At 38.2% G+C, this 21,393-nt stretch overlaps 1 protein-coding gene across 1 annotated transcript in view; it reads left to right on the top strand.

Annotated features, from left to right (window-relative positions):
* RBM45 (RNA binding motif protein 45) overlaps positions 1-12,754 on the top strand; it is a 13,183-nt gene extending 429 nt beyond the window's left edge. Inside the window, exons 2-10 of the mRNA XM_015635265.3 lie at positions 1,265-1,387; positions 1,512-1,638; positions 3,324-3,434; positions 3,768-3,947; positions 4,794-4,923; positions 6,164-6,260; positions 6,611-6,777; positions 8,164-8,360; positions 11,924-12,754. Of these exons, the coding sequence (XP_015490751.1) occupies positions 1,265-1,387; positions 1,512-1,638; positions 3,324-3,434; positions 3,768-3,947; positions 4,794-4,923; positions 6,164-6,260; positions 6,611-6,777; positions 8,164-8,356 (1,128 nt within the window). The 3' untranslated portion in view covers positions 8,357-8,360; positions 11,924-12,754. The remainder of the gene's footprint in view (positions 1-1,264; positions 1,388-1,511; positions 1,639-3,323; positions 3,435-3,767; positions 3,948-4,793; positions 4,924-6,163; positions 6,261-6,610; positions 6,778-8,163; positions 8,361-11,923) is intronic.
* The last annotated feature ends 8,639 nt before the right edge of the window (positions 12,755-21,393 follow it).

Raw genomic sequence — 21,393 nt, 5'->3', positions numbered from 1 at the left:
GGGCGGGCGCAGGCCGGCCTTGCCCGGCCTTGTGTGGGCGCGCTGCCGGGACAGGCCCGGCCCCTCCGGGCCATCCACCCGCGGCTCTGGGGAGGAGCGGCGGGGCCCGTCCGCTCCCCGAGATCCCACGCGTGGCGTGAGCTGCGGCAGGCCTGCGGAAAATACCGCACCCGGAAGCGAGGGGGTGTTTGCGACAAAGATTCTTTTGTCTGTTTTAGTTCTTATATGTTTTAGGTGTTGTAAGCGAGATAGTTGTGAATATATAGAACTGGCTTTGCCAGTATGTTTTATATTGGTTTTGTAGCTTGTAAGCCCTTTTCAAAACTTTTTTTAAAATTTTTATTTTAATCTATGGAACTGTTCTGTCAGCTTTCAGCTTCCCGATTTGTTTTCCTAGTCACCAAGTACTAAGAAAGTATGAGTGAGTTTGAAGAGTGAAAGAAGATGCCATGTGTTTCACTTGACAGTGAAATTGAGTCAGCGAAATTTTTCTGAAGAACTTACCATCAGAAGCCAAAAGATCTGAGTTGTAGTCCTCACACCCTTGCATGGCTGTTAGAAAAATAAGTTAAGAGCTCTGTGAAACCAGTTGCTACTTTTGCTTAAGAGGCTTGCTTTGAAAGTTGTGTCTTTCTTACTTGGTTGTTTTCGTTTTGTTTCGTTTTTTTTGTTTGTGATGTATTTGGGCTTTTTTTTCTTGGTTGTCTTCGGTATGCACTTCTGAGGTGAAATTTATTTCAATAACTAAAAAAGACTTTAAGAGTAACAGATATGAGAAGTTATGATCCTTCATAGAGCACTAGATCTGTAAACTTTGGCCCAGCTGAGCAGTGAAGTGCAGTAGCACGGTTTTCTTAATCTGCTAGGCTTTCTTGGTTGCTTATTTGTTTCTATTCCTGCTGTACTAGGCCTGTTAGAGCAATGCATTCTTTGCCACCTCACCTGTCACTGGTGATGTTGACAGTGTTGCTGAATCAGCAGTGGTATTTCTCACCGTTCCTCATTATCCCCAGTAAGTAACTTCTCTGGCCCCTGTCCAGTTTGGGAAACTGTTTGAGATTTATCACTGTAGGTTTTACAGGACAGTACAGGTAGGATTTATATTTGTAGGACTTTTATCACAGATGTTCCTTTCTCTCCATGCTAAGGAGGGCAGCTTATGTGAACCATAAATACAAAGATGGTTAAACTATTTCACTTGCTTGTTGATAAGTGTCTTAGACCTTTTTGCTAGTAATTAGTGTCTATGTAATTATTTTGTTAGGTGTTTATTGCACAGTCAAGAGCTTCTGGAAGCCACCGAGATGTTGAAGATGAGGAGCTTACACGAATCTTTGTTATGATACCAAAAACCTACACGGAGGAGGATCTGCGAGAGAAGTTTAAGGTTCTGATTTGCTGTTCATTGTTATTTTAAAATGCCTTTTTCTAAATTAATTAGAAGGGGTTAGCACATGGAAATTTCATGGTTTTAAAATATATGAAATTAATAAGTTTTTTAATTGTTCTAGATGTATGGAGACATTGAATATTGCAGCATTATTAAAAACAAGACTACTGGAGAAAGTAAAGGTTTGGGCTATGTCAGGTACCTGAAGCCGTCTCAAGCTGCCCGAGCAATTGAAGAGTGTGATCGAAGTAAGAATCTGAGTGAATTCTTTAAGGGTTTTTTTTTTGCAATAAGTGTGTATCATCATAGTATACCTTTAATTTTCAGTTTTGCTTTCAGGTAAATTATTCATGATGCAGAAACATGTTGAGACAAGGTTCTGTTGAAAATAAATAATAGCATTGCTAACATTCAGTGAGAACAATCACCTGATTATGTTTTTTTAGTACCAAACTGCAAGTAGGATCAGTGAGAAGAGTTTGGAAATGAACACAGAATTTTCTTTTATGCATTTTTGGTCTGTAGTGTAGGCTTGATACACAGGAAAATATTTTAATTTGTCCTTGCAAATAGGCAGTTTTAATTTGTATTTGACATAAAATTAATTTTTAGATAAAACATATTTCATGATACATAGAGATTCTGTTGTAATTACATTTATTTAAGAGCAAATTCATGCTAACTGAAATTGGGGGAAGGGTGCTTGGTCTTGTTTAGTGTCATGGTTTATCTGTTACAGAGTGGAAGGCTTTGTATGCTTCATTTATTACCAGCCACTTGGTGAGGCCCTGGCACAGGTTACCCACAGAAGTTGTGGATGTCCCATCCTTGGAAGTGTTCCAGGCCAGTTGGATAGAGAAATTTGAGAAACCTAGTGTAGTGGAAGGTGTCCCTGCCCAAGGCAGGGGGTTGGAACTTGGTGATCTGTAAGTTTCCTTCTAACCCAAACCATTCTGTGATTCTATAACTTGTCTCTTATGCTCTAGTACAAAAAGTTAATGAATTTGATTGAGGCTGCTGGAAAGTCAGAGGCTGGAAGCACAAGACCTTGGAGGAAAGACAGAGGGAATTGGGTTTGCTCATCCAGGAGAAGAAAGGTTTCCCCAAAAGCCTAACAGCAGTCTTCCGGTCCAACCTCCTGTTCAATATTGCTTAATCAGAAATATGAAACAGCTTGGGGTGTGGTTGGTTGTAGTTCTAGTTATTTTTATGGCTTTGCTTGGCTCTTTTTTCTTCAGTAATGTGGTGGTTCTGTGTTAGTTCTATCATAAGTGGCTCTACAGGAATTATATTTGTGCATAGGAACATGAGACTGAGATTACTTAGCAGTCAGCTTTTATTTCCTCTTTGCTGTGAGATTAAATTGAAATTAGTTGGATAGCTTGAGTGTAATACTGCTTTCTTTCATGAAAGAAAAACCTAGATTCGTGTAAAACATCCATAAATTACTGTGTTAGCACAGCAGTTCAGGTGATGGCTTCTGGAGCATCTCAAAATCTTGCTAAGTATCACAGAGTGGTTGAAGTTGGAAGGAGCCTCTGCAGATCATCTTGCTCAACCATTTGGCTCAAGCAGGGTCACCTGGGTACTGAAGGCCCAGGAGCATGTCCAGGTGACTTTTGAATATCCTCATGCATGGAGATTCCATAGACTTTCTGGGCAACCCGTGCCAGTGCTCAGTCACTCTCATGGCAGTTAGCTTCTGTCGTGCTTAACTTGCACTCGTAAGGAGTAATTCCATTTGAAAGCTGTTAACGTTCACAAAATTATTTGGGCAGACTTCAAGAGTTATAATTTAGTTATTTCTCTAAAGCCAGCACTTACTGGGTTTTCTGAATAATATGTTTCTAAATATGGAACTTGGAGAATGTGGGCCTGGTCAGATAACTGAGATGTGCTGAGGTGTTGTTATGTGTGTGGTTGTTTCTTTCAGGCTACAGGGCCATTTTGGCTGAACCTAAAAATAAGTCATCTGAGTCTTTTGAACATGATTATTACAGTAGTAGCATGAGGCCTGAACTAAGAGGAAATACGCTTCCGTTTTGTAAGTCACAAATTTTTACATTAAAAATGATTTGTAGTCTCCAGACTGGTCACTAAGTAATAACGTGGTTTGGAGAAAGGGAGGCTGATGGAGGCTTAGGTCAACACTTAAATAGTAGATTGGATATTGAAGTTAGAAACTAGCCCAGTGTTTCATCTCTCTACTTCTATGGCTTGCTTTGCTCTGGTTTCAATTATTTTGGGACCTGCACTGGTGAAATCAACATTTAGTAGTATGTAATTGACTTGGATTAATTTTAAAAGTCAAATGCAACATATGCATGAAATGAAGGCATACAAGTATGATGACAAGTATATTTTGTTGATTCTTGAGGTATGCAGCCAGAATTTTGTAGCTTTGAAAAAGCTGAGACCCGAATTCAAGAACCAGTCTCCAAACGCCTGTCAGTGGTATCCCGGCTCCCCTTTATTCAAGAACAGCTGTTTGCCCTCTTTGATTTAGTTCCAGGTCTGGAATATTGTGATGTTCAGAGAGACCCTCATACCAATAGCGGTAAGTAAAAAGTACAAAAGGTTTCTGTTGTTTTTTCTCTGAAGGGAATCTCTTGTAATTGTACTTCAATTAATTTGCACTGCAAAATACAGTACACTTGCTGGAAACAAGCAGTGGTTGCTGCTAGCACTGCATACACACAAAATTCAGTTTTGTTTGAACCCCTGTTTACACATTGCCCTTAATGGCTTATACCTTTACTTTCAGATAATAAAATCTCAAGAAAGATGGAATCAAAGTCATGATAAGTGGGTTTTGGTCAAATTAATAGTTTGAGGCAGAATAAATGAAGAAGTTGTTTCAGAAATTATTAGACATTAAAGTAAAATGTTCTCTAAACAGATCTTTTGAATTTTTCATTCTGAAATGTGTGTAGATGTTGATGAATGAGATTAAATAACTCCAAAATAGATCATGTTTTCTATTGAAAGATTATTTGGTTTCAGTCTTGTTCTACTGCTGCTGAGACAAATATGGAAGTGGTCTCTTCTCTAAGAAACTTGAAATGTAAATGATTATATTTTAACTTTACAGTCCTTGAAATTAGCTGTTGATGGGATAATTGCATTTTTTAAATAAAATTATTATCCTTTTGTTACTAGTTCTGGAGTAGTGAGGAAGAGATGTTTTCACTTGCATGGTTTTACTGCCAATGTTTCAAGCTAGTACAAATACAGCTCATCTGGCACTAGTAAATTTCACTGAAGCTTGATGTGTGCTAAAAAGACTTAAGAATTTTGTGTCATCCATGACTGATGTGGAGTGTAAATATGTTATTTATATGAGTGTAGTTTGTTCTCAAGATTTACCTGTTTCCTGCTGACACTGTGTGCCCTGTGCTTGCAGGGTACGCTGTGATTCAGTACAGCACTGCTGCCTCAGCTATATATGCCAAATACAAACTGCATGGGTTTGAGTATCCTCCTGGAAATCGACTAACTGTCATTTTCCTAGAAGATGGGAATGATAGCTCAGAGTAAGTACAAAGTTGTAAGTTGTGTTCTGGAGAGCAAAATATAAAGTAAACACATTTTTAACATAAGACGTAACGTCAGTATAACTGTGAGCTTGTCGGCAGTGTTTTCTGAAACTGCTTTGGGGTTTTCTTTCTAGATGGTTTACAATAAGCCTTTTGAAACTTGGTAGTCTTTTATAAAGAAAAGATTAAAATACATATTTTTAAGATACCATGGAAAAAAATCTTGGATTTGGGAAGAATCTCTCAACATATCTGTAACATGTAACAAGGAATGTATTTTCGATGAGGTTTATGAATTCAGGTTTATGTACTTCATCTCTTGGTTGTGTTTGCAGTAGTGCAAGTAGTAGTTTAGTGAGGCACATATGTAGAGTAAAACTTGTGGGTGCTGAGGATCTGATATTGGCACAGGATGGAGTATTCTCAGGTGTTTGACCATCTCTGACTTCTTCCTGTGTTTTGAACGCCCAGTACAAGCTGGAGCAGCTTAAGCACTCTCCTGCAGTGAGTGTTTTGCCTTGGTTTCATCCTAGAGGAGTCTAGTTTATGTCAAACCTGTTCTGGGAAATGAAGACAGTAAGGAGAGACAGTGGGGAGATTCACTACAAAAGTGCTTGGTTGATCTGAACTGAAACCAATGTTCATTGCAACCTTCATTCTTCACTGATTCCTACATGGTCTTACAACACAGGCAGTATATCTAAGCAAAAAGAACGTAAAAAAAAAGATGCTTTATCTTACTCTACTACAGAACAAAGAAAAATCACTGGAAAATGAGAGCCGGTAGTAAACTCTATGGTAATATTTTGATTTCTGAACTGAATCTCTGTGCTCTTTACTGAAACAGGTGAATTTTTTTGTCCTTTTTGCTTTTTAGACATTTCTCACAAAATGTAGTGGGCTCTTGTAGAGCTAATTTAATCTTTTTTTTTTTTCCCCTAGAGTGTTAAAAAACCCAAAGGGTAGTTTTGTGTATCTATAAGTGGTAATGAATGAATGAATGCTCTCAGTGAGTTGCAGCTAGTGTGCAGGTTTTCAGATCTCTCTGTAGGCTGTCATGAAAGCCCGTCTTGATTTTCGTTATCTCCATGGCATGACAGATTTCTAGAGATACTCTGATGTGTATTAAGACATACTTTGACTTTCTAAATTTAAGATTAATGTAATCTTAATAAATCTAATAATCTAATTTGTAATCTAATTCTTTAAAATAGTTTATTATGACTTCTGCTTGCAGCCTTATCAGGAAAATGGCAGCACAGCTGGTGACAGCCCAGGTGTCGTCAGTGTTGCGCAGTAACAGCGCAATGGTTCAGCAGTACAGGTCGCCTCCTGTAAGTTCAAATCATGGATGGTGTCGGTTCTGAATTGTTGTAAGAAACTTCGCATGTACCAATAAAGAACACTGCTCACTTGCTTCTGCAAACTGTTTTACGTGCTCCATTTTTAAGACATACCTCGGGTTGGTTGGTGCATTTTTCTTCCCTGAAAAGGCGTCTGACTTTACTTGAATTTATTGTCCAATTTAATGAAATAACTGAAGTAAATAAAGTAACGAAGATCAGAACTCACAGGACCTATTTATGTCCTGTGATGGAAGAAAAATGGTAAGAAAGGTAAAATTACTTCCTCTGCCCCCCACCACCAGTTAACTTATACTTGCATTTTTTCCCCCTTGTTTCAGCAAGCATTTGGAGGAACTTCGGGGCCACAGCTGCTGCAGCCCCAAACAGATGCCATACTTCCACCACCCAAAAAAAAAGTTCCACCTGACACTTCTGTGAAGGAAAGGCTTTTCATACTTTTTCATCCCCATCCTTTACCTGTAAATGTACTGGAGGATGTGTTCTGGTAAGACTCTGTTTACAAATAAGTGTTCCCTAACAAAATGGAAACAAACTATGAAATGTAGAAAGTAAATAATGAAAATAAAAAAAGAGGGCCTGAAAACTCTTTTGAGAAAAGGCAATGCACAGTGACCAGTAAGTCATAAGTAAACAGTATGTAACAGCTACTTTTGGAAAGAAGAATGGAATGGGATTTACATTGAAGTATAGACACAATACCATCAGTATAGCAGCTTAATTATCAATTAATTTAATCTGAAGTAAAATGTCTAGTCTTCTAATGTAGATTTTTAACCAAAAAATGTAGTACTTCCAGTTATTTTTTCCTAATTCATTTTACATTTTCTTTTATATATTTTTGTAAGGCATTTAACTATTTTGACAAATTTCCACAGTAACCTAGGGGGAACAAGTGTAGGGTGTTGGTTTTTTTCTGATATTTAGATCTGATATTTGTAGTAATGGTTTGCATCCTACTAACACTATTTCAACTGTTCTTTCTATCTCCCTGTATGGAACAAAGAACTGAGACAATTTTTGCCATCTTTAAAGAAATCTATAATTGGCAATAATATAAAGTATTTTGTATTATTATTTTTTAGTATACTCTTGAAAAAAAGGAGACATTTACCTTTTCTAATAGCTTGAATTTGCAATAAATCTTTGGAAAGCCAAAATATTTGAAAAGCACCAAGAGAGGAAAACAGTTTGTGGGAAACTTTGTGTGAAATTCAAAGTTGTACCTATTTGATACAGTGGATTTTCTTAGTTAAATACTGGAGGAGGAAGAGACTATGGACATGAGTCTTGACACTTCAGTATAACTTCAATAAGAAGCAAGCAGACTATTTTTTAAAAATAATTAGGGACCTGTCTAGGAATCTCCTGAGTACTTGGAAATCTCTGATTTTCCCTGAAGCTGTAGTGCTTGCTTTCTGAGTCATTTCAGTCAGACCTTTTCAAAGATAAATGAACTTGCTCAGTTGTGATTTAAGTGAGATGCAGATTTAGCTTCTAATTTATCTGCTGGCTTGGGTGTGTATGTCTTACTTTCGGTTGGTTTGGGGTTTTTTCTTCTTTAGTTTTTGTGGGTTGTTTTGAGTGCCATTTAGTGTTTGGGGACTGCAGTATCAATCAGCTTTATGTGTTCTTTTAAATAAGAGGGAAATCACTGGTATTTGTGATATATATCACAATATTTCATAGAAAACATCTGTGAACTTTTGGTGTTCATTCGTGCTTCTACCTATAATTTAGAGAAGGGAATATGCAAATTGGGAGCATAGATATAAAAATACTGGTTTTGCAATTAACAAATCATATGTGCTTCAGATTGGAAGTGTTGCAGGAAAATCTGTAAATTACCTTTTCTTTTCCCCCTCCCCACCAGTCGTTTTGGACAGTTGATAAGTGTTTATCTTGTGGCTGGAAAAAATGTGGGCTATGCCAAATTTGCAGACAGAGCAAGTGCCAGCGAGGCCATAACTGCATTACATGGCAAGATTGTGAATGGTGTGAGGCTGAAGGTGAGGTTGGCAGACTCGCCCTCGGAGGAGCCCAACAAGCGCCAGAGAACTTACTGAGCAGGTGAGTACCCCGCCCAGCCTGAGCTCTTAACCCTGAAAGTGTCCAGCTACCTGAAGTGGGGACAGGCAGAGATTTTGAAGTTAGATACAAACATCCAGTGATAAACTCTAAATCTATTCTTAGCTAGCAAATTGAAGTAGATTTTTTGATATATCTGTGTGTGTATACACATACCTATATATATAAATATATATATGGGGGTGTGTATGTTGATATATACACACTTGCACTTTATAGAAATTAAAGTTTTATAATTCTTGAGAAAAAATTAACCAGTTGATAAAAGTCAATCTGGATGTTCATAGAAATATCACTTTTGTACTTGGGAGAATCAGTTGACTTTGAAAAGAATATGCAGAAATAAACAATGAAACAGACATCAGCTTGTGTGTGTCTTTTTTTCATTACAATCACGTGCCCTCAGTGGCATTGGTTAAAGATGAAAAGTTGAGGCCTTGAAGGGCAGAGGAGTGAAGGGGTAAATAAAAATGGATGTGGGAGGACAGGTAAGATTATTAGGAGAAACCAAAGGTTTGGGATATTTGGGTCATCTGTGATCTCAGAAATCGGGTGTAGCTCAAATATATGTTAACAGAGAAAATACAGCAGAGCCTGTGGTGGAGGAATTGAGAGATGTGTTTGAGATAATTAGGTTAAGAACTTTATTATTTGATGCTAATGGCCTGCGAAAGCTGGCTAAACTAGAGTTGTTTTGTATCTTACTGACTTCAGGGACCAAAATTCATTTTTTCTTTTAAAACATTGCTGTGCTTCAAATTGTATTGAATTTCATCATATTTTAAGATTATTTTTTTCAACATTAGGACTATTGCCAAAGGAGAATATAGCTGGGGGAGAAAAGCCTAAGCCCTATATTCCACAAAATAACTCTCGTATATTACTATAGCTTCCAGATATTTCCAGTACCATACTATCTTCTTAGAGGACATGAAGTTTTGATTTAACCAATTCAGAAATTATCACATGTCTGTCTTTGCATCAGTATTTTCCCTCTAAGCTTCACTCTTTGTACCTTTCTTTGTATAGATGTTCTTTGTGACCCCAGAGTTGAGAAGACCAAAAAAACTTTTTGCCCAAAATGTTCTTTTTCTCCTTTCCTTCTAAGGACCTCCATGTTTCTCTTTTGAAAAGCAGCAGATACTAAATGTGGCCTTAGTTTTTATACACAAGTTTTGTTTTAATAAATTGGATTTCTAGGCATTCCTTTTCTGCATGGAATTATAGCTAAAACTAAATTGAATTTTTTTTTAAATCAGCAACTCTGTTGAAGGCAATTTTAAGTAACTTGTACCCATGCTCTTACCTTTGTACACCATTTTGTTTGTTTTTAATGTGACTTGCTTTCAGCGATAAAAGCCCAGCCTCTATGTCTCTACAGAAATAACTGATGTGAAGGGTAATACAATACTGGGTCTACCTTGTATACTTTTTACTGGAGAAGCGTAAATACAACATACATCCAAAATAAGAAAAATTATTTATCCCAAATTTTCTGTACACCAGGTTCCAAGCTTCTTAGCAGGTTGTCTTGGCATCTATCTCTTTTCAAGATAGACAGAATTACTGTTCATTTGTCTTTGAGTTGGTTTCTCAAATTCAAATGTAGTGGTACCTAAAAGGAAAGATTGCCCTTCAAAAGGGCTTGCCTGTGTAAGTGATTTTCTCACTGCCTGACTTTGTGCTGGACTGACTGACAAGCTTTGCAGTAATTTGGAGGCTTATTTCAATTAAAGTGTTAAATTTCGCATGTGAAAAGAGATGCCATTCTCTCTACCTCTGAAATAGTTGTGGGTTTTTTTTTTAAATGTGAGAATACTAACTTTTTTCATTTTGAAATTTAGCTGTAGGAACTAACCTTCCTAGCTAAAACTAATGGGAATTTTCACTTAAGGAAATCATTGCCTCTTAATAAAAAAATCCTTTCTGAAGGTGACTGGATTTCTGAAATAGTCTTTTCTATACAAAGTTTTCTGGTGAAAATTCATTATAAGACCTGTGAATTCTAGAATATATATGAAAATAAATGCCATTCAATGGAATAATTAAGTAAAATATTTATTTTTTTAACACATTTGAAGTTCTGCCCCAGCACCTTCTTATGTAAATAGTCTTTTTTTAAATACAGTTTACAAAATCGTTTCTTAAAAAAGGCTGTATGGTAACAGTATGCTACTCAGAATGCTTTTGCAATGCAAATTTCTGACTAACTTTTTGTTACCTTGTAACAAACTTTGTTTATCAGGCAAATTTGAATACACATCTCTTAATATTCTGAACTAATCCAGCTAATGACTTCTACAGGCTCTGATTCTCTTACAAATCAATGAAAATTCAGTTGTTTATGTGAATTATTAAAAGTAGCAGAGAAAAGATGGAAATACAGACCAGTAGGGTTCTCTTCACCACTTTAAGTGCTTATGTAAATTTTTGGGGGTTTGAAGTTATCCCCTTTTATGCTAAGTAAGTATTAATAGCTGAAATAACCATTTCAAGCTATCTTGCTTTAAATCAGTGTAGGCTTGAGAATCTATCAACAAGGTCTACTTCTAGGCAGTTGTTAGAAGCAGACCTACCTTAAAAATCTTGCTGTTGACCAGCTTGTGCTCTTCACTCCAGGCTTTGTGTTGCTTTGAGTATTTTGTGAAAAGCTCACTGCAGTGTCTGATGGCAATCATACACGTTGTGTCATTCAAAAATAGAAGAGGAAGGAAAGCCTTTGCTATCTGTCAGAAGAATGCATTGTGGCATTGCAATTAATCTCTTCCTTGCTGCCTAGTAGTTCTGTTTAAATACCACCCCCATCCCTGGAAACCCTCCCCTCCCCAGTCTACTAAACAAGAGACCCACAAGCAAACAAAAAAAAAAAAACCCAAACCCACCCAAAATGTCTTTCATAAAGCTTTCAAATAGTCCTTAGAAAGCAGAGTGTCTGACCAGTGTTGTGTTAGAAATGCTGGACATAGCTATGTGGAACTAAGTTCTGTGGCTTTTAATGCTCATTTCTGATTGACTTCAACCCACAGCAGATGCATTAATTGCATTTTTCCCGTGCTGATAAAACTTGAGTGTTTTAAATAATTATTTAGTTACTGACTAAATTGAAAAAAACATTTATTCTGTCATAAAGTACTTGGTTATTGCTGTCTTTGGTTATTCTTGTCCGGAAGAAGTCTTTCATCACCAATTTAATTTGCGTTCATTTTTTGGACTTAAACCTTTATTAAAATCCTGATATTAATATGTATATATTTTAATGATATATTGCTCTGCATAAATGTTTTTAAAAATTAATTGTATCATAGTTGTGATATACATTGAAAAAAATAGCTGTATTTTGTATCAAATGCAGAAAAAATGCCAGAAAGAGGCGCTTCTATAAAAGTTAGAGAAGCATGCCTAAAACTTAAATATCATCCTTCTAAAGATATTGAAAGCCTTATTTATATGCTGATGTAATGATTACATTTTATAATATGTACTTTAAAATAAAAATAGGTATGTTGCTTTTTGATACTATTTTTGTACTTGTGTTTTTTCTACAGAAACTAAGTAATGACATGATCCTCAGCTAGCTGACTGACTGACTGAAAACGTGACTAGACATGCTTCCTGTGGACAGTGACAGCTTTTTTCAGTGACAACTTTTTTTTTCTTAATTGTTACTTAGTTAATCCATGATCCTTTTTCTTTTTGAATATGCAGACGTGCAGTTTTGAAAATTATATAGGCATTGAAAACTGTAAACTGGTGGTTGTTCTTGTAATAGTACATAACCTTGTATTACAGAAATAGCTCTTGTTTTTACCTGAATCCTTCCTATAAGATGGAAATTACAATGATGGAGGAAATAAAGAAGCCAGCATTTTCTGACTTGACTGGTTAATTGATAATGATTCAGATTCTGTTAAAATACAAGACATCTCTCATGATCCAAATTGCATTGAACAGTGAAGTACAGCAGTAAATTCAAAGAAAATGAAGTAACTTTAACAATGCTAGCAGACATGACAGTATTAATCTAGATTTAAGAAAATAGCTGTAGTCAAGAAAATAATTAAAAGTACATTATTAAATACTTTGTTGCTTTGGGCCAAAATTATTCATTATGCTGTTTAGTGAAAGGAACATTTGTCTGTTAGTCTACCAAAACTTTATGCTTTCTTATCCTGAAGTCTATTGGCTATAACTGTGGAGTCTAGGGCTGTGGGTTTATTTTTGTTAGTTTTGAGGGGTTGGGATGTTTAGTTTGGGGTTGTTTTTTTTCCAGAAGCTTTTAATGCATATGTTCAAGTAAGAGTTGGACAAGTCTAGTTTTCAGCAGGATGAATACAGTTTTGGTGCTGATGAAGATTAAATAAAGATAGTTTGAATAAGTATGTTCACAGATAATTTTCAACTGCCATTACTTTTCCATGTATTCCTGTATATTACTTGTTGAATTGGAAATATCCTGGTTATTAAAATATGATATACAGATAAAATTGAGGAATTTTAGTTGTATGCACTCTAGAGGAGAAGCATGCCCTTGGGTGCTTCCTGCTTCCCAGCATCTCCCATACAGTTCCTTCATCAACTGGTTCAGAATTTTAAATTCAAAGTAACAAATAAAAACAGTTTTTTAAAAAGAATATTAGAGTTCAAATGAGAGCAAGTTGCAGAATAAAGGTTGCCTGAGAAACCTTGTCCTTCCCTCCATTCCAGTAGTACCTGTTAAAAAGCAGTCCTTGATGACTCACTAGCATTTCTTTTCCCCAGGTGCAGTTGTTTCATTCAGCACAAGAAACAGAATTGAATAAGGGCTGCATGGTTAACCAGGCTGTAAAATTTCTGCTTAATTTGGTGTAGCTGTTAGAAATTAGTGAAAAAACAGATTTATGGTTGAGTGTAGAGAATTGGATCCAGGCTCGGACTCTAGCCAAAAGTTTGGTTGTAAGGAAGGTTGCCATTTCTCTTGTGTTCCCCTGAGAAAGTTCCAGTTTGGATTGGTGTGTTGGGGTTTCTGTTTATTTGGTTAGTTTTGGTTGTTTTGTTTTTTTCCCATCCTATCAGTCCTGTTCTGTGAACGTGGAGGGACACCATACTTGCACAGAGGGCTTGACACATGCTGCAGAACCTGTATGGTGTGGTGGATCTGCACAGTACCAGCTGAAATGCTGAGAATCCCTGTATAGGCAACTGAAAAAAACCCAACTTCTCATTTGTATGGTAGAATTGGCCTTTTGATGAGTCTCCTGTGCCAAGATCCCCAGTTTAGTTGGTAAGTTAAAACTTGGTCTGCTGTGAGAATGATCATTAGGTTCCTGTACTGGAAAAAAACCTGTGTCACTCATAGTTCCCTTTAATGCTGGTGAGTGAATTGACCAAAACTCTGTCTGAAGTTTTTAGTGTGCTGTTTTGCAGTATCAGTGCTTTAATGTTGGCATGTAGAATTTAGTGTGCTTATGGGTATAAGTGACTTAGATTCCAACTGTGTTCATCAGCTGTAGTTTCTGTTGGTGTTGAATAAGACTTTTGTACCTTCGAAAATGAGATAATAGAGATTTCACAAATCACACTAAATTATGTCCAGTAGAAATAATTTTATCTATTTATTGAGTCATAACCGCTTGGTCAGCAGAGGAACCTTGTTTGTGTAACTGCAGGAAGTTACTGATTTATGTTGCCTGAATATCTACATGAAGGTATTTTTGATCATGGAGTGAGAAAAGGCCATTCTCAAGAGGACTGTGCATCCTGAATGAGATTTGTGAGTCAGCCTTCCCCTCATCCTGGGGCTCTTGAGACCTTTCTTTGGGGGCACAAGCCTCTACTAGAGAAGCTCACATGGAAGCAGAGCCCTTTTTCTGACCCAAGGCACGCTGTCATGTTTTTTCTATGATGTCTACAAAGAGATCATCTAACCTCTGCAATACCAGGCACCTCCACTCTTTCAGTTACTGTGGCAGTAGCTGAGAGACAGAAGAATAATCAGATAGGAAGGGGAAGCTGTTGAAGGTGAATACAGCATGTGATTATGTGCACAGCTTCAATTCAGGAAAACATATTCTCACCATACCACTTTCCTGAACTTAAATTGTAATTGTTAAACATTCATTTAAAACTTCATCAAAGATTTTGGTCAAGTTTTCCACAGAATGTCAGACTGGAACGGCTGTTATAGTGGTAAATTTTCTCCAAAGTAAAATGAATTAATGATAAATTAATGATAAATACTGATATAAGACTTTGATTTAATCTACTTTAATGGTGCACATCTGCCTGCTCCTATACCTTGATTCTTTTATTAGGAATTTTTCTTGAAATTCTGCAGACCTAGGGAAGGTGGAGCTTCTTTCAACACAAAGTGTGGGATATCCAAATCCAATGTTAACATGCAATATCTAATACACAGTATCTAATACACTATATCTGCAAGACTGTATTAAGACTGAAGAGTTAACTTCTGATCAGACCCTACTCTATATTTAGAGAAAGTGTTTACACATCCTGAGCTTGGGAGTACAGAAGTTTCCTGGGAATTCTTCCAGCTCTTCTGACCAAGTTCTGTCTTTGGAAAGTGCTAGTGAGTAAATTTTTCAGATGCCATTTTAAAAGATACAGGGCAATGTTAACAGGGTATGTGGACATCAAAACGATTGGAAATGCAAATATATGCTGGGAATATTTTCTAAGCTTGAAATTATAAGCACCTTCACAAATAAAATTGCAAGATGGCTGAAAGTTATTTTAAGTAGTGGAATGCTGACTATCCTCATGCTGGGCACACTAAATCCCCTTTCTAATATGTCTGTTATAGCTAAGGATAGCAGGAATGAAGTTATGTTTATCAACAAAACAAAATGAAAGGCAATGACATGGGAATACATGCAGTGCACGTTTTGACCCACTGATATTTTTACATTTTAATCAAGTCCACAAAATTCACTTCTATTCTGAATTCACTTCTTATAATAATGCTGGGGGACATTAAAATTTCTTTCTTCTATGTGGTAACATACCAACTAAGCAACTTAAAATTATGGCCAGAAGTTTAGACATGGTTATGGATTATCCATAAACAGGTATCACAGTCAGTTTTACCCTTTGCCTGTTTAAAGACCAAAGATAGAAAAATAGCCTCGATGCATTCATAATGCTCATAACAGCATTCTTGGAATTTATCCTGGAGACCCTCTCAAACTCTTTGAAGCTGGGTAATCTCTGTTGCTTTGGAAAAATAAATTATTTAGGTAGTTCTCAGAGTGTGCAGAGGAAACTGTACCACTGTGACCCTTTTAAATCTATTCTAGTGGAGTTACTAAGAAAAAGTCCTTTAAATACTGAAGCTTGAAAGAACTGAGTCTAGAAAGCAGAGGGCTGGTAATAGCCAGCAGGGTTATAAGGACTGTAGTTACAACACTTCCAAGCAGAGATTTTTTTCTCTGTTGTTTAAAATGTATAGCTTAAAGTCTTTATACTGCTTTGGTGTTGTATTCTACACAGTAAAGAAACCATGCATTGTGCTGAAAATGAGACCGTGGGATTACTACCCACTGCTAAAATCAAGTGTGAAACAAAATTTGCTTCATCTGTGAGTGGATATAGTTAACTATACTATCAGCCATATAGTTTGTTTATGTGAGATTGAACAACTCCAGCTGATTTATCATGTTTGCCTTTCAGAGATTCTTGGAGTTCTGACAAACTGCATTTCAGGTTTGCTTTTCAGGTTTCTGGTTTCTTTTATTTAATAGGGATAGTCTAAATAGAACTCTTGTAAATTATTATTACCTATGTAAGGGATTACCTGTAACTTCATTAAATCATCTCTGGGTATTTCTACTTCCCATTGCAGTTTCTTCAGTGAGAAGACCTAATTTTCCTTTTTCCTTTGGGGATGTCCAAGAATAGTTTAGATTTTATTTTTTGTGATCATCTATGAATATGGAAAGTATTTTTGACATATTCTATGCATATATTATGTTATTATGCTTCTCTTGCTATATACTGCCCCAATCTTGTACGAAGGATAGTAGAAAATGGCACTGAAATGAAATCAGTGCATATGGACTGTCACTACAGAAACTGAAGAGCAAAATGTTGAAAAGGTAAAAACAGTTTTCCCAAATTCTCTTCAGGGGAATGGAAAAACACCCAAATGGAAAGATCAAGAACTAAGTGACTGCTTTCCAGGGAGGATGGGGAAAAGAAGTATGCTTTCATATGTAGGGATGCTGCTTTTCTCTGGTTTCTTACACCTAACTGTGCAGAAAGAAAAGAATGAACCATTTGGATGGCTGTACAGGACTGTGTAAAGGTCCATTTAATCTGATGTCCTGTTCTGTATGGTGCTGGGAAACTGATGTCAGGGAAAATGGCAGGTAGAGTATCCTTTCTTGGGCAACTCTTAACAGGCAGTGGATAGGCACCTTTTCAGCAGGAACTGCAAAGGAAATAGTTGTGCCTACAGCTGTCCTTCAATCATTTGTATAATTCCAGCTTAAAAACCTCTGTCCCTTCAGCTTCACAGTTTAGTATGGAAGCAAGGCATCTGATTTAATAACACTCTGTATGAAAAAGTTTTTCCCTCTGCCTGATCATTTACTGAGTTTTCCCAAGGTGTTGTGTGATAGAAACCAGCACGTGATTGCTTACTGTCAGCCTCCTATCTATCTTTGGGGTTTTATAGATCCAACTACAATCTTTTCTCAGTTTGCTCTTCAGCTAGAAATTATCTCCTCACATATATGCACTCCCATACCTCTGCATGTATTTTTTCAGCTGCACACATGTATTTTCTAGTTTCACATTATCATATGAAGGAACCGGATCTGTACACAGCATTCAAGTGCAAAGACATTTCCATGAGGAAATGATAATGAGCTTTCCTACTTTGTTTTCTGCTGCTTTTGAAGCAATTTCTAACTCTGTTTGCCTTTTGGACTACTGCTGAGTAGCAAAACAATGTTGGCAGAAAACTACTCACAATGACTTCAAGTAATAAAGGCTAATTTATAGCCCATTATTATGTAAGCTTAGTTAGGGTTATTTTCATTACTGTTTACATTAGTTTACAGTTATTGACATAGACTTTCAGCCACCATTTCATTGCCCTATTGCTCACTATTGACAGATCTTTCTGTGGCTGCTCAGAGTCAGTTTTTGTTTTGCCTACCATGAGTAATTTTGCATCATCAGGAAACTTTTTTTCACACAAGTCATTTTAGGTATTTAGGTGCAACAGTGCTCATCTAGAAGTATTCTAAGCAATTCAGCCCTAAGGAGGACTCAAAGAGGAAAGTAATGTTGTGTTGGGTGGTCAGTATCTGTCAAAAAAGGGGATGTTGATCTGGTTACTGGATCCTGGTCCTAGTGGTAGCTGTGCTTTCTGGTTCCTGGAGATGGCTCTTCACTCCTGTGGCACTCCCCTACTCTAGGGCACATCCAGTTTCCATCTGCTGGTGCCTGCCTTTCTCCTTTCACAGCTTCTGCTTGCTATGAGCCTGCCTCCCAAGGTCTCCCTCTGCCTAACTTGTTTATTATCACACACTTAACTTTAGTACTCCATGCTTTTTCTTCAAAGCACTTCTCTTCACTGGTTATTACTCCTGTACTCTTAAAGTTTTTCATAATTCAGTGAACTTGCAAAAATGCAAGGTGTAATTTACAAAAATCTTTATTAAAAACGTGTCTCTTACCTATGCCTTGCCTAAGGGTACAGTTTTGCCAAACACACATCCCCCTAACAATAAATGACAGCAATGAAACAACAATATTGCTTATTACAGGAGAAATAAAAGTATTTTCTTAAAGTTCTGTAAGTAAATATTTTCAATGTCCATAGATCTGCTTAGCCTCAGCATAAGGCCGGTAAGCAAATGTTCCCTTTTATATTTAGTAAACTTCCCTGCTGCATGATTTAAAGAGTGGGAATGCCTGCAGTTCTCAAAGAATCAGTTCTATATAATGAAGACATTAGAAGATGAGGTTACCTGTGTGTATGCATAGCACTTTTTCATCCACCATCTATGTAACATCACTGTTACATAGTTATTATTTTAAATTAGTGTCATTATTTGAAAACAGTATTTAACCTGCCCTTCTACTTGTTTGTTTCTCTTTGGTTTAAGTATAGATAAATTAGTGAAAAAAACCCCAAACTCTGTAGAATAGCCACTTAAGAACTTGGCAGCAAGATCATTAGAGAATATTAAAGAATAAATTGTTCAGAAACAAGTGAGCTAATTAACAATAGAGTTTTCTGGAATTTCTTTCAGGTCACAGATGTTGGGTGATCTCTTGTCTGAAATGGTAATTTTTGAATGAACCTTAAGACACCTCTATCTCCCTGCCCTGTTATTTATTTCTTTTAGAAGAAAAATAAGTGACTATGTTCCTGGTATTGTTTGTAAGAGACTTAAAAATCATAATTTTGTTAAACACTGTTACGGTCATCAAAGGATTTTGCCTGCTATGGCGAAGTCTCTAAAGAAGCCACATGAAGCCCACCCTGCCCAAATCTGGGAAACTGAACTGTGAGTTAGGGTAGCTGATGGGGACTTGAAGTAAGATAAAGGTGGTACTATTGTCGAATTATCTCAGGCCTAAGGAGAAGTAAACAAGGCTTGGGAAGAAGAGTTTATCCACAAGAAAAGCCAGTTCATCAGCTGTGCTGGAACATCAGCTCTGGCTGGGTCTGGCAGGGGGAGCGGTAACCACAGACTCATTTGCTGAGGCTGCGTTTGCACTATTCCCCCTGTGGGGGTGAATGGGGAGAGGCTTTGGGGATGTGGTGGTGGAGAGACAGAAGGAATGGACACCACCTTTGGAGGCTACAAGCTGGACTTTGAGCGGGATAAGAAGCAGACCCTGCAGAGAAGGGATGGTTTTACCATGCCAGTTGTGTGGCATACAGCTGGCCCAGTTGTGACATTCCTGCAGCCCCTCCAGGGGCAGGTCACATCCACACGGGACATTGACATTCACAGGCATGTATCCCTTGTGATAAGGCATTGACTGCCTTGACTTTGCTGCTGTCAGAGGCAGCTGCCATGTGTTAGAAGGGATCATAAGCTATCAAAGAACCCCAAAATGCTCCGACTCATTTCTGAGGCCTTCCACCAAGGGACTGCACAGGATCCACAATGTTGCAAACACGTCCAGTGTTGCAAAAGACAGTGTAAAACATCCCTTCCCATGGAGGGGAGGTGCTTGGGCATTCCCATGGACACCTGAATGTATTAACCCACTGAACTCTACATTTTATGGCACCCCCTCTCCAAGGGAGAAGACCAGAAGAGAAGTAACAGGATGCTGTCTGGATCCATGGGTGCTGGTATCTTTCTATCACAGCGATGTCTCTCTGTCATTCTCTTCCCTCCTGACTCTCCCTGCTTCCTTTTCCTTATTTTTCTCTCTCTCCTGCCCCCGTTTCCCCTGCATTTACTGGTAAATAATATCCATACTATTGACTTTGGCACATTGCCCCGCTTGCACCTTAACTGGGGGAAAGTCATTATGCTCTTATAATCTCATCTTAAATGTGTTCTATAATGTGTGTGGCTTTGTACTTAATCTTTCTGTGGATTTTACATGAAAACTTTGACACCCACCAAAGTCCTGTTTAATGTTTTTCCTGCTCCAGGTCTTGAAAACGGAACACCAAAAAGAAAAAAAAAAAAAGTATTACTTAATAATTTCCTAACTTTATTCAACCACATTGAAAATGAGACCTGCAGGTTCAGCTGAAAGAACAAAGCTTTTTTTCCAACAAGCTTATGTGAGAAGTTACACAAATAATACTATGTCAAGGGATCCTTCTGTGGAAGTCTCTGCTTAAACAGGAAAATGACTATGGCTTTTGTATGCCAGGCTGCCAAAAATGATCCTTCATTGCACAGTGATACTGCCAAATCTGAAACTGCTAGTTTGAGAAATAGGGAAAACATAAACCAGCATCACACAGCCTGTCTTTGCCTATTGAATACTGTAGGTTCAATAATTTATAGAATGCTGTAAATCTACTTTTTTTTCAGAGGTATTTGCCCTTTCCCCCATTCTATTATTGAAATTTCCAGGCAGTGGCATGTAGTTCTCCAGGGTTCTAAACTGATTTTCTTGGATGAAGAAATCTATTTCCAGTCTTGTTGCCATGAACCAGAGAGCAGGGCTGAGGTGGGGGATGTAAATAGTTGGAGTACAGTTTGGTAAGAGAGGCCTCAGAGCCATCTCTGGAGGGCAGGAGGTGTGCCAGCCCTGGTGACAGGGAGTGACCAGGCCCCAGCAGAAGGACCAGAGGCAAGTCACTAACCAGTCAGATGAGTCTATAACCTGGCTGCCCCACAGCAGGGTGACCTGTTCCACTCCACGGGTTCTCTACACAAGGCAGTCCAGCTTTCCCTTTCCAAAGGTGTGTTTAAGCTATCAAGGATGTTGTAAAAGCTGTGATGGAGGATCTACAGGGAAGAAAGAACAATTCCTTCTCCCCAAGAAAACCAACCTACCAAAACAAAACAACCTCCCCAAAACCTAATACCAATTAAATCAGAGGAGTCATTTCTACGGCAGATTTCTGGCGCACGTAATGGTTTTTTACAGCCTCCCATTATCGGATGACAAAGATTGATCAGCTAACGCAGTGACCACTGCGGGAGGGTGACGGTGCAATGCTGGTCGTGCTTGTGTCACCAAACCTGGGTGGGGAAAGGCCCTTAGGCTGCTGCTGACAGCCCTGTCCCTCGGCGGCACCCCTTTGTCTGACACCATCTCCCGCCCCTGGCACGGAGGTCCCTTTGGCTCCAGCACAGCCCCGCTGTTGCCCACGTGCTTTCCAGTTTAATTCCAGACCTGATGTCATGACCGAAGCCCGGTACGCGGTCCCCGCCGCTGCCCCGTTTCTCCGACACGCCGGCAGCACCCGACTCGGGGTTTTGCTCGGCGCACCGGGGCCGGCTGCGGGAGGGACGGCGAGGTGCTGAGCCGAGCCCCGGCGCCGCCCCGCCGCTGCGCGGAGAGCCGCAGCCGCGCTCGGCTC

The sequence above is a fragment of the Parus major genome, chromosome 7 (assembly GCF_001522545.3).
Source record: "Parus major isolate Abel chromosome 7, Parus_major1.1, whole genome shotgun sequence".
Classification (NCBI taxonomy): Eukaryota; Metazoa; Chordata; class Aves; order Passeriformes; family Paridae; genus Parus; species Parus major.
This window is presented reverse-complemented; position numbering and strand designations above follow the sequence as displayed.